The sequence below is a fragment of the Eulemur rufifrons genome, chromosome 9 (genome assembly GCF_041146395.1).
Source record: "Eulemur rufifrons isolate Redbay chromosome 9, OSU_ERuf_1, whole genome shotgun sequence".
Classification (NCBI taxonomy): domain Eukaryota; kingdom Metazoa; phylum Chordata; class Mammalia; order Primates; family Lemuridae; genus Eulemur; species Eulemur rufifrons.
Window position 1 is genome coordinate 22,289,636 of NC_090991.1, and position 15,358 is coordinate 22,304,993.

The window sequence follows — 15,358 nt, forward strand, 5'->3', positions numbered from 1 at the left end:
CTTACTGTCTCTCTAACAAAGGAGAGGCATGAGCCAGGTGGTCCACATGGGTGGATAATCTCCAAGGAAGACACAGAAGCCCAGCAAGAGCCTGATTTTTGGAGTTGGGGCAGTGGGGACAGTGGTCTGCAGCCTGGTCCCCTGAGGCCCTGCCTGTCTCCCCTCAATAGCCATCGACATCAACTCCTCCGACATCAAGGCTCTGTATCGGCGATGCCAGGCCCTGGAGCACCTGGGGAAGTTGGACCAGGCCTTCAAGGACGTGCAGCGTTGTGCCACCCTGGAGCCTCGGAACCAGAACTTCCAGGAGACGCTGAGGAGGCTCAACACCAGCATCCAGGAGAAGGTGAGCCAGCCCCCTTCCCACAAACTTGGCTGCCCACCCTCTCCCCATAGGAGCAGGGATGGGTTAGGAGAGTGGGACGCCAGGGCAGGGCTAGCCCTACCTCCATGCTCTGAGATGCAGACGGCAAGTGGCAGGTGCACCTGTCTGTGAGTGACGACTGCACAACCCAGCCAGGGCTAGAGCACGCGTCTTTTAAATTCCAGATGGGGCCTTTCGAAAAAAATTATAATAACTTAGTGTGTTTGCCACATAATCTTCTCTTGCTAGGTACCATGAGCTTCCTGGGAACTGGGGGATATTGATGAGGAACAGAGGGGAGTGAGGACCCCGTAGGAGCATGAAATCTTTTCTAGGAAAATGGAGTGTGGTGGGGAGAAGCTGGACCAGGGGGAGAACTCCTGCACTCCCATCCTGGCTCGGCTGCTAATTTCAGAGGGATGCCTTGGGGTGTCGTTTCCCCTCTGTAAGAGCAGGAGGGTCATCGATCATTCAACTCCTCGCTCCAAGATGCAGCAACTTCCGTGCGTCTGCAGCAGCCCTGTGGTGGGACCACAGTGCTGCCCAGGGTGCAGACTCAAGGATAGACTAAGGAGAGAGCGGAGAAGGGGTGGCGGGAGGATAGACATCTCTCCACCCCAAAGGAAGTGGCAGGAGTGTGACCAGCAGAGCAAAGTAGTAGGACATGCATTAGGGGCTGGTGAGATGAGGGGTGATGGTTTGGGTCATTTTAGGAAAGACCCAGAGCAGTGGGTTCGGGTGGGGTGCACGAGGGGCCAGACATCCGAACAGAGTGGTTTCAGTTGCTGGAAAACTGCTTCAGGTCTCTGAGCCCGGAGACCTAGTTCTGTTTTAGCTCCTATTTAAATGTCTAACAGCTAATGGTTTGCTAGCCTCTGATAAGGAATGTAACTAGACTGTGAGCTTTGTGGGGCAAGGACTTGATTTTGCTCACCGTTCTCTCCCCAGCATCTAGCACAGTGCCTGGCACGTAGTAGTTTATTCAGTAGATGTTTGTTGAATGAATGAATGAACGTGGCTGGTCCCAGAGTAGACACTGTAATAGTTACTGAGACGAACTGCATGTGGAACAGACTGAAATGATGTGGACCGCCGCTGCCTTCTTCTCCACCCCCTTCTCTCTCCTCAGCTCCGTGTGCAGTTCTCCACAGACTCCAGGGTGCAAAAGATGTTTGAGATCCTCCTGGACGAAAACAGTGACGCCGATAAGCTGGAAAAGGTGAGCGCTGGTTAGCGCCAGTCAGCCAGCAGAGGGCGCTCCCGGCACCTGCCAGTCTCGACAGTAACCCGGTCCTGGGGGTAGGGAGGCGGAGGTGGGGGGTGTCCTTGAAGAACTTGAAGAAAAATTGGCCAAAGGATAAACACTTAAAAAACTACATGGAGGGCTGGGATTAGGGTGAATCCAGTGGGGATCCTGCCTTTCTTTAAATTTTTGATATTTTTTTCATCATGGATATTTTTTGCATTGATTTTGATTTTTAAAAATATTGCATTGGCCGGGCGTGGTGGCTCACGCCTGTAATCCTAGCACTCTGGGAGGCCGAGGCGGGTGGATCGCTCGAGGTCAGGAGTTCGAGACTAGCCTGAGCAAGAGCGAGACCCCGTCTCTACTAAAAATAGAAAGAAATTATATGGACAACTAAAAATATATATAGAAAAAATTAGCCGGGCATGGTGGCGCATGCCTGTAGTCCCAGCTACTCGGGAGGCTGAGGCAGAAGGATTGCTTGAGCCCAGGAGTTTGAGGTTGCTGTGAGCTAGGCTGACGCCATGGCACTCACTCTAGCCCGGGCAACAGAGCAAGACTCTGTCTCAAAAAAAAATAAATAAATAAATAAATAAATAAAATAAATAAAAAATAAATAAAAATATTGCATTAAACCTTATTTATCTCAATTATTGAGTTTTTGGAGCCCCTTTGAATTTTGCACTCAAGACAAGGGCTCCATTTACCTCACCATAATTTCGGCCGTGAGAAACAAGGACACATTAAAATAATGTTTTATTCCCTTTAAAGATATTCTAAGGAAGTTATTCTGAAATATTAAAATATTTACCAATATGATCATCCTCTTAATCAAATTTGTTGCATTTTTTTTCCATATTCCCTTCCAGTCATTCTTAAGAGGAAAAAAATTGAACATTTGAGTGTTTTACATTTATAAGAACTTGACAGACGATATTTGGGAAATTTTTGTTAGTTTTGTGGTCAATAAATCCATAAATTATGCAAATATTATTTATTAATTTTTTTTGAGAATTACTTTGTGCCAGGCACATTCTTTATATTTGTAATTTTGTTTAATGTTCTTGACAATCTTATAAGGCAAATACACTATAGTCCTTATTTGTAAAATGTAAGTGATTTTGCTCAAGGTCATGCGTGTAGTAAGTGGCAGAACCAAATCTTTTTTTGTTTGTTTGTTTGTTTGAGACAAAGTCTTGCTCTGTTGCCCAGGCTAGAGTGCAGTGGCGTCATCACAGCTCACTGCATCCTCCAACTCCCGGGCTCTAGAGATCCTCCTGCCTCAGCCTCCCAAGTAGCTGGGACTACAGGTGTGCACCACCATGCCCGGCTAAGTTTTCTATTTTTGTAGAGATGTGTCTCACCATGTTTCTCAGGCTGGTCTTAAACTCCTGGGCTCAAGTGATCCTCCTGCCTTAGCTTCCGGAGTCACTGGGACCATAGGCATGAGGCACCCTGTCTGGCAGAACCAAAATCTTTCAGAGCTCAGAGCCTGTGCTCTTAAGCACTATGATGGTTCCACTGATAGATGAGGCAGAGGAAAAGAAAGAGAAAGGAGCTAGTGAAGAGGCCACAGGAAGAACAGGAGATGGTGATATTATTAATTTTATAATTATTAATATATAATCTTGTTCTCTCCACCTGGAATACCTCATCCCTGGGACACCTTTTCCCCATGCCCACTTCTCTGCCTAGGAACTTCTATTTGTTATAAAGTGTCCATTTTCATACCTCCTTGTACTAAATTCAGAACTCCTCGAGGGCAAGGACTATGTCTAATTATTCCTTGTGGTTCCAGTGCTTGGCTCAGCTCATTCGAGGTGCTCAGGGAAAGTGAGATTGAATGAATCAGTCATCACACCTCGAGGTCCCTCTGTCTCACCAGGCACCATGCTAAGAGATGTAAAGTTAAAAACATCAGGCCTTTGGCCCCTTCAAGTTCATGAACAAATTGAGGATGTTCCTATTTTTCAATTCTACATTATAGAAACCCAACACAACCCAGCTTAAAAGGAAAAAAAGAATGTGGGCGGGGGACAGAATTTATTTGTCCTAGGCAGGTTACTTCTACTAATAGTTTCAGGAATAGCTGAATCTGAGATCCAAGGGTTCCCAACAATGTTATCCTCCAGATGAGGTCTCTTTCTATAACCTGCTCTTGGGTGGCTTCATCCTCAGGAATTTTTTTCCATGTGAAAGCCCCTCACAGCTCCATGTTTACTATCCAATTGTAGCAAAAATAGAGGTTTTTATGTCAATGGTCCTAGCAAAAGTCCTAGGAGTAATTCTCAATGCTTTTAATTGAGTCATCTGCCCTTCACTGAACCCATTATAGTAATTCTGAATAGGCCTACATCACATGCCTACCTCTGGATTTGGAAGTGGGGTTGACCCCACCCAAATCGTACGGATTAAAAGTGAGGGATGGTTGTTCACCAGAGGAAAATCAAGTTGCTGTTACTTAAAGGGGGAGAAGATATTAGGCAAGCAAAAACCAACACATGTCCTCTATGGAGAAGATGTCCTATACATCAGCAATTATATGGTAAGACTAGGAGTGATGCCTGTCTTAAGTGCTACAGCCAAAGATTAGGTAGGAGAAATGGATCACTTCAAGGACAGCTGTCCGTAAACACCTTCTAGGCGGAATCCTATGAACTAGGCCTTTTGGATAGGTAGGATTATGGTAGATGAAGATGAGGAGGCCTTTCAGATACGTGGAAAGGCAGGAACAAAGGCAGGGAAGTAAGGATCCTTTGGAAGTTTTCCAAGTTTGCTGGAAACTTTTGGGAATTAAGTCTGGAACTTTGGTTGGGAACTAGATCTCTACATAGTCTAATAAGTGCTCATCCTTTATGCAGATTTCTTCCATATATGATCTCAAAAAAGAGTAATTTTGGCAGGCACCAGGAGTAGGATTATTCTTCCCATGTTACTGATTGGGCAAGTGAGACCCAGTGCAAGAGATGCCCGCTGAGAGTTCACCCTCTTGTGTCCAGAGACGGAACAGCACAAGAAGCCCAATTTCTGCCCTCCAGCCCAGGACTGTGCCCCTTCCCCCATCCATAGTAAAAATAAAATGTGGGGTTGGAAATCACCGGGACAGCAGTTGTGGCTCAGCACCAGGGCCAGCCTGAGGACACCTTCGGAGGAAGCTGTGGGAACAACCATATAGGCAGAAAGAAGGTATCTGACTTGCATAATGGCTGAGAGCAGAGACTCTGGATTCGGGCCTGTTTTTGAGTCTCAGTTTCATGAGTTAAGGTGTTACCTTGGGCAGATTTTGTAACTTCTCTGAGCCTTAGCTTCCTCATCTGTAAACAAGATAAAGAACAATACCTATCTTATAGGATGGTTCGTGAGGTCTGAATGAGGTATTGCATATTAAGAACTTAGCACTCTCTTCCTTGTCGGGTCTGGTCTCTTCCTCATCTGGTCTCCTCTGGTCTCATCTCCTCTTCCTTGTCTGGTCTCATCTCCTCTTCCTCTTCTGGTCTGGTCTCCTCTTCCTCGTCCAGTCTGGTCTCCTTGGAAATATTTTTTCATAACAAACTCTTGAGAGTATATAATGAGTTGTGATAGATAAAACTACATAAAACAACTTTAAACTTTTTTTTCCTTTTTTTTTCCAAGCAGAATAAACTTTTAAAAAATTTTTTTATTTTTTAATTTTTTGTAGAAATGTGGTCTTGCTATGTTTCCCAGGCTGGTTTTGAACTCCTGGCCTCAAGTGATCCTCCCACCTCAGCCTCCCAAAGTGCTGGGATCATAGGTGTGAGCCACTACAGCTGGCTCACTTTTCTTTAAATTGAAAAGTACAAGGCCCTTAGCTGATAATGCTGGTTCTGATTATGCCTGCCTGGATCGCTGTAATCAGTCCCCTCCCCAGCACCCCACTCCCCAGCTCTTTGCCCACATCCCCTCTCCTCCCACCTCCTGAGTTCTTCTCTCAGCCGTTGGGGTCTCAAGTCCTGCTTGAGATCTCCTGTTCCAGATCTGGGGCCTTTGAAGTTTCATGTATCCTCACGGTGGAAGGCTTTAGGTGGGAAGAGACTTGGGACCCTTCTAGCTCAACGGCTTAATTTTACAGATGAGGATCCTGGGGTCCAGAGAGGTGCTGTAAGTCACCCAAGCTCACACAGCTACCAGCTAGCAGAATCAGAACTCAAACCCAGGGCTTTCAGGTCCCATCTAGTGCTCTTCCTGCTCGCCACCTTCTGCCTTCCTGAGAATCCCTACAATTTCAGATTCCCCTGAATAGGCAAACAAACAAAAAATGCCAAAATTATATTAAAGGAAAAATTTTAAGGAAATGAGTCTTCATGTAAGAACACTTCATTTTTCTAGTTCTTCTCCATAAGAATGTATGCACAGCTTTATATTAACATAAGTATAATCATAGTAAACATCTGATTCTGATTCTATTTACCAATTTTTTTCCAAGTTACTCTTAGTCTTTTTATTTATGATTTTAATGGCTGCCATATATTGCATCAAATTGGTCTTTATGTAAGTTACTTTGTTTCTTCTTTTGTATTATGTTCTTGGGCTATGTTTCCAGGAGTAGGATTACAAGGTGAGAGAATAGAAAAATGTTCTCAAGACCCAGTCTTTGCACCAGCTCTTGTATTTGGCCCAGGGTCAAGGCCTGGATGGCCGTATCTCCCTTGTAACCCACACTGCCTCTTTCTTCCTTAGGCTGCCAACAACCTCATTGTCCTAGGCCGTGAGGAATCAGGGGCTGAAAAGATTTTCCAGGGCAATGGAGTGGCCCTGCTGCTGCAGCTTCTGGACACCAAGAGGCTTGAGCTGATGCTGGCTGCAGTGCGGACCCTGTCGGGCATGTGCAGTGGCCACCGAGCCAGGGTGAGGGCCTGGCTGTGGGGCAGGTGCAGCCGATGGCTGCTGGTCCAAGGATCAGGAGGGTGACATGCGTGGTCAGGGCTGTGGCTGGCATCAATAGAACTTGATACAAAGGCTAAAGATTGCTCCAGTGCTTTTATCCCTTGAGCTGGAAACGGGTTTGACTAAACAAAGATAAATTTATTGAAAGTGGTTTGTGGGGAAGAGCTGAATGCAAAGCTATGATAGTTCACATTTTTTCATGCTAAGTCTTTGAAACCCAGTGTGTATTTTATACTTACAGCATATCTTGATGTGGTCTTGCCACATGGCAAGTGCCCAACAGTCCCATGTGGCGAGTGGCCACTGTATTGGACGGCACAGCCCTGACCTCTGGAAAGGGACATGGCTTGTGTCAAGAGCTTTCCAGGACCAGGGGACCCCATGAGGCATCAGCTGCCTGGGCTCATTTCCCTACTGCATGGGGTGGGGACAACCTGCATGGCAGCTGGAAGGGAGGGGCCGGGCAGCTGACCGAGATTCTCACTGGGCGTCTAGGCCACGGCGATTCTGCACGCGGTGCGGATAGACCGAATCTGCAGCCTCATGTCCGGGGAGAACGAGGAGATGTCTCTGGCCGTCTGCAACTTGCTCCAAGCCGTCATTGACTCCCTGTCTGGGGAGGACAAGCGGGAGCATCGAGGGAAGGAGGAAGCCCTGGTTCTAGGTAGGAGATAACCTTCAGTTTTACTTCCAGGGCATGGGGGAAGGAGAGAGTCAGTCACCAGCTCAGACTGGCGTTCCCTGGGTGTGGCGGTGGCTTGGTTTTACTGTTATCTGTATTTTCTGGTTGTAAAAGTAACAGGCAGAGCAGCGGTAGTCACAATAGCCCAAAGAGGGAAACAACCCAAGTGTCCATCGGCAGGTGACTATACAAGCCAAATGTGGTGTACACATACGATGGGACATTATTCAGTCTTAAAAAGGGAGGTACGGGAGGCTGAGACAGGAGGATCGCTTGAGCTCAGGAGTTTGAGGTTGCTGTGAGCTAGGCTAACGCCACGGCACTCACTCTAGCCTGGGCAATAGAATGAGACTCTGTCTCAAAAAAAAAAAAAAAAAAAAGAGAGGGACTTCTGACACATGCTACAACATGAGTGAACACTGAGGACATTGTGCTAGTAAAATAAAACAGTCACAAAAGCATAAATACAGTATGAGTCCACTCATATGAGGTTCTTAGAGTAGTCAAACGCATGGAGGCAAAAAGTAGAAAGGTGTTTGTCAGGAGCTAGAGGAGGAGGAGTGGGAAATTATTGTCTAATGGGACGGAGTTTCAGTTTTGCAAGATGAAAAAATTGCTGTGGTTGGATTGTCATGATGGTTGCACAACAATGTGAGTATAGTTTACGCCACTGAAAATGATTCAAATGATAAATTTTATGTTATGTACATTTTACTACAATTTTAAAAAGGTAACAGAGGCTTACTGGAGAAATTTAGAAAAATATAGAACTATGTAAAGATGAAAAAAAATACTTATAATCACTCATTCAGATAACCATTATTATCACTACTGTGTATATCCTTCCTTTTTTCTATCTATCCGGCTCTTTATAGATTAATAATGCTAACCTTCTGGAGCCCTGGATTCTTGATGTGGCTCTGACTTACCATGCTAATGGTTAGCTAGTCCCTTTCTTTTTCTGAGCTAGAATGTTTGGAAGGTCCTAGATGGCTCCTAGATGGCTGGTGGTTAACTGGAGATGTTGGCCAGGAGACCTTGGTTTTTCTCTGGTGGCCTTTCCAGCTTGGGTTTCTTTATAGCATGGTGGCTGGATTCTAAATGGACAGGTCCCAATGTGCACGTGCTACTAAGCCTCTGGTTGTGTCACAGTCACATGGGAAGTCCCAGGGCCAGTGTGGGAGGAGGTTACCCAGGAGCGTGAATACTGACAGGGTGTTTCCTGAGGTGCTCCTGGGGTTGGACATCTCTGTACAAAATCCTCCCACATGTCAACTTCAAATCTATCTCCTTGTAGCTTCTACCCACCTCTGGTCCCAGTTGTGCCCTCTGGACCCGCACAGAATAAGTCTGTTATCTCACCCCCAAGACATACCTTTATCTGAACACAAGCTGTCACGTCCACTTATGTCTTCCCTTCTCCAGGTTGCAAAGAAATGGCTTTGTCAGGTATTATCTGACGTGGTTTGGAGAGCTTTCCTTTTCTGCCTGGCTGCCGGCCTTTGGGCTCCATCCTAGAAGGAGAACACAAATCTCTCTCTAAGTCTCGGGGAGGTCAGACAGGGCAAAATCAGCAAAAGGCGTTTGCCTTGCTAGATCCACCAGGGGGCGGGAGAGTTGGCTCTCAGCATGCCTGAATCTGCGCGGAGTGAATCGTCTACAAGGAGTATAAATTTCCTTTCCGGCAAACATTTTATTAAATCAGTTTATTAAAAACTGCATAAAGTGTCCCTGGAGCTCTGCCAGTCATTGCTGAAAGTGAGGAGCTTTCTAAGAACCAGAGCTGTTCAAGAACGGAATGGGTTGTCACGGAAGTCAGTGTTCAGAGTGGCTGGAGGACCCTTGGGGGTGTGGTCTAGGAATTTCCGGCCTTTTAGGGGGTGACATGGGCAATGCTATGCTCTCCTGGGACATTCACATGTCTAGGAAGCAGTGGATTCAGTGTTTCCAGCATCTCAAAGCCTCTGCCACTCCTGGCCCTTATATCTGAGACTCCCCGCACGTCTATTTCTTCCTGTCCTCTTGTTCCTCAGACACCAGGAAGGACCTGAAGCAGATCACCAGCCACCTGCTCGACATGCTGGTCAGTAAGAAGGTGTCTGGCCAGGGCAGGGATCAGGCGCTGAACCTGCTCAATAAGAACGTCCCCAGGAAGGACCTTGCCATTCACGACAACTCGCGCACCATCTACGTGGTGGATAACGGTGAGGAGGTGGGAGGGTTCGGGGCTCACGTGAGCCTTCTAAGTGGGCACCGGGGTACTTGGCACTGAGCAGAAAGTGACAGAGATGAGACTCGTGCCTGGAAGGAGTCTTCAGTCCCAACCGAAAAGGTGGGACAAGGCAGAAGGTGTAGGTCAGGGCCTGAACACACCCAGAAAGTGCCCAAACACACCCCAAGACACCCGGGTGGAGTTACCCAACAAACGGGGCAAGTGTAGAAAAACATAGGATTCCACCCACCATGGGGTAATATCATTCCAGAAGTCTCATGGTTGGTAAAATACTTCACAAGGCCTTCTAGAAGGCAGCAAATGGCATCAGGTATACTTTTTATTAAAGCACAGTAAAAACGTTCTAGCGGACAGTCGCTAAATTTGGCAGCCCCAGGGTGTTACCCCTCACCTAAATCAACTTCTTTAACTGTTCAGGCATCGTACCTGTGGCTTTATAATCTGTTATGGCAAATTCTCTCACAGGTTTTATGACATAGAACAAGGCCATACCTTGTTCTAAAAGGTTCAAATCAGCTTTTACCAGCTTGAAATGTATCATCTTTTGCTATTGCATTTCCCTTGTTTGGTTTTCACTGATCTCAGCAAAGTGAGCGTGCCAGTGCTGAGACTCTAACAGATTTAGTGTTCAAGCCCCACACCGCCCTGGTCTTCTCTGCAGTTACTAGAAAGGTTGAACATCAACCACAAACCTCTTTTCTCTGCACTAGGATTTACGCTCAACCACATGGTTTATGGGATGGCTCAGGTGGGGAGCAATATGTGTTACTCTCTTCTTTTTTTGGAGGGCACCAAAATGGATAGCACGTGGGTAAAAATAATGTGGGTTGAGAAATTCTGAGGTATGAATGCAAAGCTGCGATGTTGAGGTATTGCACGTTGTGCCCACTGTGCTGGGAGGCTCGGACAGGTGAGCCGTGAGGATGTGAAACCCGCAGTAAGCTTGTGGATGAGGGAAGGCGCAAGTTGACAAGAAGGAGCTTCCAGAGTGTGGGAACAGAAGAGGAAGGAGATGCTCAAGGCATGAGCAGGAACGGAAGGGGAAAGCAGGAGATGAGGTTGGGGAGGTGAGAGGAGTCGGGAGTAATGACGTGCATTTGAGGGAGGCTTTTGGGACCCCGGGTGGGGAGTAAGAAATTTTAAGTTTTAAAAAAAATTTAAAAATTAAGAAAATATAAAATTAAAAAAAAAAAAATTAAGCCAGTGCAGTGGCTCATGCCTATAGTTCCAGCTGCTCGGGAGGCTGAGGTGGAGGCTGTGGTGAGCTGTGACTGCAACATAGCTGGGTGACACAGTGAGACCTTGTCTCTAAAAGAAAAAAAAAAGCTGGCCAGTGTGGTGGCTCAGGCCTGTAATCCTAGCACTTTGGGAAGCTAAGGCAGGAGAATTGCTTGAGCCCAGAAGTTCGAGAATAGCCTAGGCAAGAGCGAGACCTGGTCTCTACAAAAATAAAAAATTAGCTGGGCATGGTGGAGCACACCTGTAGTCTCAGCTACTTGGGAGGCTGAGGTAGGAAGATTGCTTGAGCCCAGGCATTGGAGGCTGCAGTGAGCTATGATGAAGCCACTGCACTCCAGCCCAGGCGACAGAGCAAGATCCTGCCTCATAAATAAATAAATAATTTTAAAAATTAAAACAATTTTAAATTTTTTTTTTTTTTTTTGAGACAGAGTGTCGCTTTGTTGCCCAGGCTAGAGTGAGTGCCGTGGCGTCAGCCTAGCTCACAGCAACCTCAAACGCCTGGGCTTAAGCGATTCTCCTGCCTCAGCCTCCCGAGTAGCTGGGACTACAGGCATGTACCACCATGCCCGGCTAATTTTTTTTTCTATATATATTTTAGTTGGCCAGATAATTTCTTTCTATTTTTAGTAGAGACGAGGTCTCGCTCATTGCTCAGGCTGGTCTCGAACTCCTGACCTTGAGCGATCCACCGGCCTCGGCCTCCCAGAGTGCTAGGATTACAGGCGTGAGCCACCGCGCCGGGCCAACAATTTTAATTTTTAAAGGCACTTTTAATTCCTTCCTAACACCCATGGATTCACGCCTCCCACCATTCACTTTTTTTTTTTTTTTTTTTTTTTTGAGACAGAGTCTCGTTCTGTTGTCTGGGCTAGAGTGAGTGCCATGGCATCAGCCTAGCTCACAGCAACCTCAAACTCCTGGGCTCCAGTGATCCTCCTGCCTCAGCCTCCCAAGTAGCTGGGACTACAGGCATGTACCACCACGCCCAGCTAATTTTTTCTATATATTTTTAGTTGTCTGGCTAATTTCTTTCTATTTTTAGTAGAGACGGGGTCTTGCTGTTGCTCAGGCTGGTCTCAAACTCCTGACCTTGAGCAATCCTCCCGCCTCAGCCTCCCAAAGTGCTGGGAATACGGGCGTGAGCCACCGTGCCCAGCCTGAACTAGGAACTCTAGACTCCATTCTCGTGCACTTCCCTCTGGATAAAGCTTGTGTTGCCTACAGACGGGGCTGGAGAGAAGCTCGTGATAAGACGTTACCGAGTGAGGGGTGTGTTTGTGAGGACAGAGCCCAGCAGGAGTCTTACCCTTGCCGCTGTCTGCCCTGCAGGCCTGAGGAAGATCCTGAAGGTGGTGGGGCAGGTTCCAGACCTGCCGTCCTGCCTGCCCCTGACCGACAACACCCGCATGCTGGCTTCTGTCCTCATCAACAAGCTCTACGACGACCTGCGCTGTGACCCAGAGCGCGAGCACTTCCGCAAGATCTGCGAGGAATACATCACGTAAGTTTCCTGGAGGCCTCACAGGTTGGGCTCTGTATCAGTTATCTATGGCTGTGCAACAAGTTATCCCAAAATTTAGTGACTTAAAAGAATAGTAATCATTTATTATCTCATAGTAGAACAAGAATTTGGCAGTGGCGTGTCCGAGGGGTTCTGGCTTAGAGTCTCTTGTGAAGTTACAGTTGCATGTTGGCTGGGGCTGCAGCCGTCCGAAGGCTTGACTGGGGCTGGAAGATCTGTTTCCAAGATGGTGCACTCAATGGCTGGCATTTTGCTGCCAGCTGTTGGCGGGAGGCCCCAGTTCCTCTCCACGCAGACCTCTCACAGGCTGTTGAAGTGTCCTCACCACATAGCAGCTGGCTTCCCCAAGCAAGTGACCCAAGAGGGAGCAAGACAGAAGGGGCCATGTCTTCTATGATCTGGCCTCCGAAGTCACACACCGTCCACTTCTGTGACATTCCATTCATTAGGAGCAAGTCATTAATTAAGTCTGGCCTACAAGTAAGGGGAGAGAATTAGGTTCCACCTTTCAAAGGGAGGAATGCCAAAATATTTTTAGATGTATTTTAAGCCTACCAGTGGCTTCTGTGGTTGAAAGGAGCAAACGTCAGCTTGTCAAGGAGTGAGGCCTGGCTGGGCGGAGACTTTAGAACATGTGGCTTTGCAGAGGCTAGACGGGGGCGGGGCCCTCAGCTGCTGGAGTTCCTGGGCCTTCTCAGGGCTGCTCAGTCATCGCTGTGGTTTGGGTGTCTCTCTGGGTCTCTGTTTCTCTTTATGAATCCTTGCCCTTCTTTCCTCACTGCTACTTGGCCTTTTAACTTTTCATTGCAATGATTCTCACACTTGTAAATTATTCAGATTTCTGAGACACTTGCCCTTGACTCAGGAAGCTGCGTGTGCGCGGTGAGTGCACCAGGCGAGTGCTCTCACCTGGTGAAGACTCCGCCTTCACTCTGCTTCTCCTTTCTCTATTCCAGGTGTTGACAAACTTTTCTATAAAGGACAAACCAGAGAGTAAATATTTTAGTCTTTGCAGAACATCCAGATCTTTATGCATATTCTTTTTTTTTTTTAAGTCTTTAAAATGCAAACACCATTCTCAGCTCCCCAGATTTGGCAACTCCTGCTGGACCCCACAGCTTCTACTAATCCCTGACTTTGGTTCCCTTAAAGCTTCTTGTGGTTTCTCTGTCTTTCTCTACCTCAGCTTCAGCTTTTCCTGTTAACATCTTGGGTCCCTCAGGAGGTCCCGAATTGATTTCCAACAACTGTCACCCAGCTAGTCTTCTTTTGGGCTCTCTGATGGAGGCCCCTCCTGGTGGGTCTGCAGCAAGGAGGTGATACACCCTGCTTCGTCAGGGGCCAGGGGCTGTGTGGAGGTTTGGGCACCAGGGGGCATTGGGAACCAACTCCAAAGGCAGGATCCCAACTTGTTTTGAAAGGCTCTGGGTTCTCTGGGCGCTGGGTGGAGACCTGAGGCACAGGACACAGAGTGCCCAGGCTGGAGAGGCTCTCAGAGCTTCCAAAGCTGACTCTTCCTCCCAGAAGGACTTGCCCAAGGTCACCAGCAGACAGAGGCAGGTATGGGACCAGAGCCCAGGGCCCAGAGTTCTCCTGGCCATTCTATGCTGCCTTCTTTCATTCATGCACATCTGCACATCCGCTGTGCACATCTGTCCCGATTCCCCACATGGAACCCACCTGGCAGATCACAGAAGCATCAGAGGCCATGTCACCTCTGATGTCCCCATGCAGAGATTCTCCCACAGGGTAGGTGACAACAGATTCTGAAAGCGAGACAGAACCCTCTTGGACAGCAAGCCCACACCCTCACTGACAGGGGAAGGGACTGAGACCAGGTCACCAGACAGAAGTGATTCGCCCGGGCTAGGTCGCAGAGCAATACGGTGTGCTGGGTACCATATGGTGCTGAGCCCTTTGGTGTCATGGTTGCCCAGCTGCTGGAAAGGCTGTCAGCTGGTAGCTGTTACGTCTCTTTGAGATTTGCCTCAGCTGACTAGAGCTGTCTCACCCTTCCCAGGGCAGCTGGTATTCAAAGACTCACCCCAACTTGGCACAAGTTTGAGGGGCGTCCTAGCTCCAGAACTCTTTGCAGGCTGAGGCTCTCTGGTGACTGCATCCCAATGCCTCCCTCTGCCCAGTCCTGCTTCCTTCTCTTCCCAAGACCTCTCTCTAATAACCCTCCTGCATGGAAATCCTTGAGTCACACCTGTTACGTCATTTATCCTCACTACAACTCTGAGGAGGAGTAGTACTATCCTCAGTTTACAGGACCCGAGACTCAGAGAGGTTCAGTGAATTGCCCAACATCACACAGCACACGAGTGGTGGAGTCAAGGATGCAAACCCAAATCTGTCTGCCTCCAAATCTCACACTCTTTCCGCCCTCAAAGGCCAGTGTTCTTGATCACCCTTGCCCTCTGTTTCAGGGGCAAGTTTGACCCCCAGGACATGGACAAGAACGTGAATGCCATCCAGACGGTGTCAGGGATCCTACAGGGCCCCTTTGACCTGGGCAATCAGCTGCTGGGACTGAAAGGCGTGATGGAGATGATGGTGGCGCTGTGTGGCTCGGAGCGTGAGGCGGACCAGCTGGTGGCCGTGGAGGCCCTCATCCACGCCTCCACCAAGCTCAGCCGCGCCACCTTCATCATCACCAATGGCGTGTCGCTGCTCAAACAGATCTACAAGACCACCAAAAATGAGAAAATCAAGATCCGCACGCTGGTGGTGAGTGGGCTTGGTACCACCCACCTTCCCGGTACCAGACGCCATGCCAGGCACCAGGGACACCAGGATGAATGAGCCCAGACCCCCGTCCTTGAGGAAACCATGCTGGAGGGGGGCACCCTGGCCCGCACACAGGCCTCTGCAGAACAGGGTGATAGGCAGGGGCTGTGAGGACACAGAATGGCGGACCCTGCCGTTTAACCCCGAGGACGCTCATAGGCCTTTGTGCTTATGAACAGCACTAACACTGATGAGCTTGTGTCCAGACAGTATTTCCCGAGGAAATTCCAAAAAGTGTGTTTGTTTCCTTCTTCAGTTTCCAGATGGCACTGTTAAACCGTTTTATTTTTTCCATTTTCACTTTACTGAAATTATTTTTATTGATATTTTGTTTTTCTTATAAACAATTACAGCGAAGATTTGAGTCACTGCAA

General features: G+C 47.9%; 1 protein-coding gene across 1 annotated transcript in view; it reads left to right on the forward strand.

The window, feature by feature from the left end:
• Nucleotides 1-15,358, forward strand: part of UNC45B (unc-45 myosin chaperone B) — a 30,027-nt gene that overhangs the window by 1,591 nt on the left and 13,078 nt on the right. Inside the window, exons 3-9 of the mRNA XM_069481027.1 lie at nucleotides 171-346; nucleotides 1,494-1,583; nucleotides 6,309-6,476; nucleotides 7,011-7,179; nucleotides 9,231-9,401; nucleotides 12,002-12,173; nucleotides 14,624-14,924. Of these exons, the coding sequence (XP_069337128.1) occupies nucleotides 171-346; nucleotides 1,494-1,583; nucleotides 6,309-6,476; nucleotides 7,011-7,179; nucleotides 9,231-9,401; nucleotides 12,002-12,173; nucleotides 14,624-14,924 (1,247 nt within the window). The remainder of the gene's footprint in view (nucleotides 1-170; nucleotides 347-1,493; nucleotides 1,584-6,308; nucleotides 6,477-7,010; nucleotides 7,180-9,230; nucleotides 9,402-12,001; nucleotides 12,174-14,623; nucleotides 14,925-15,358) is intronic.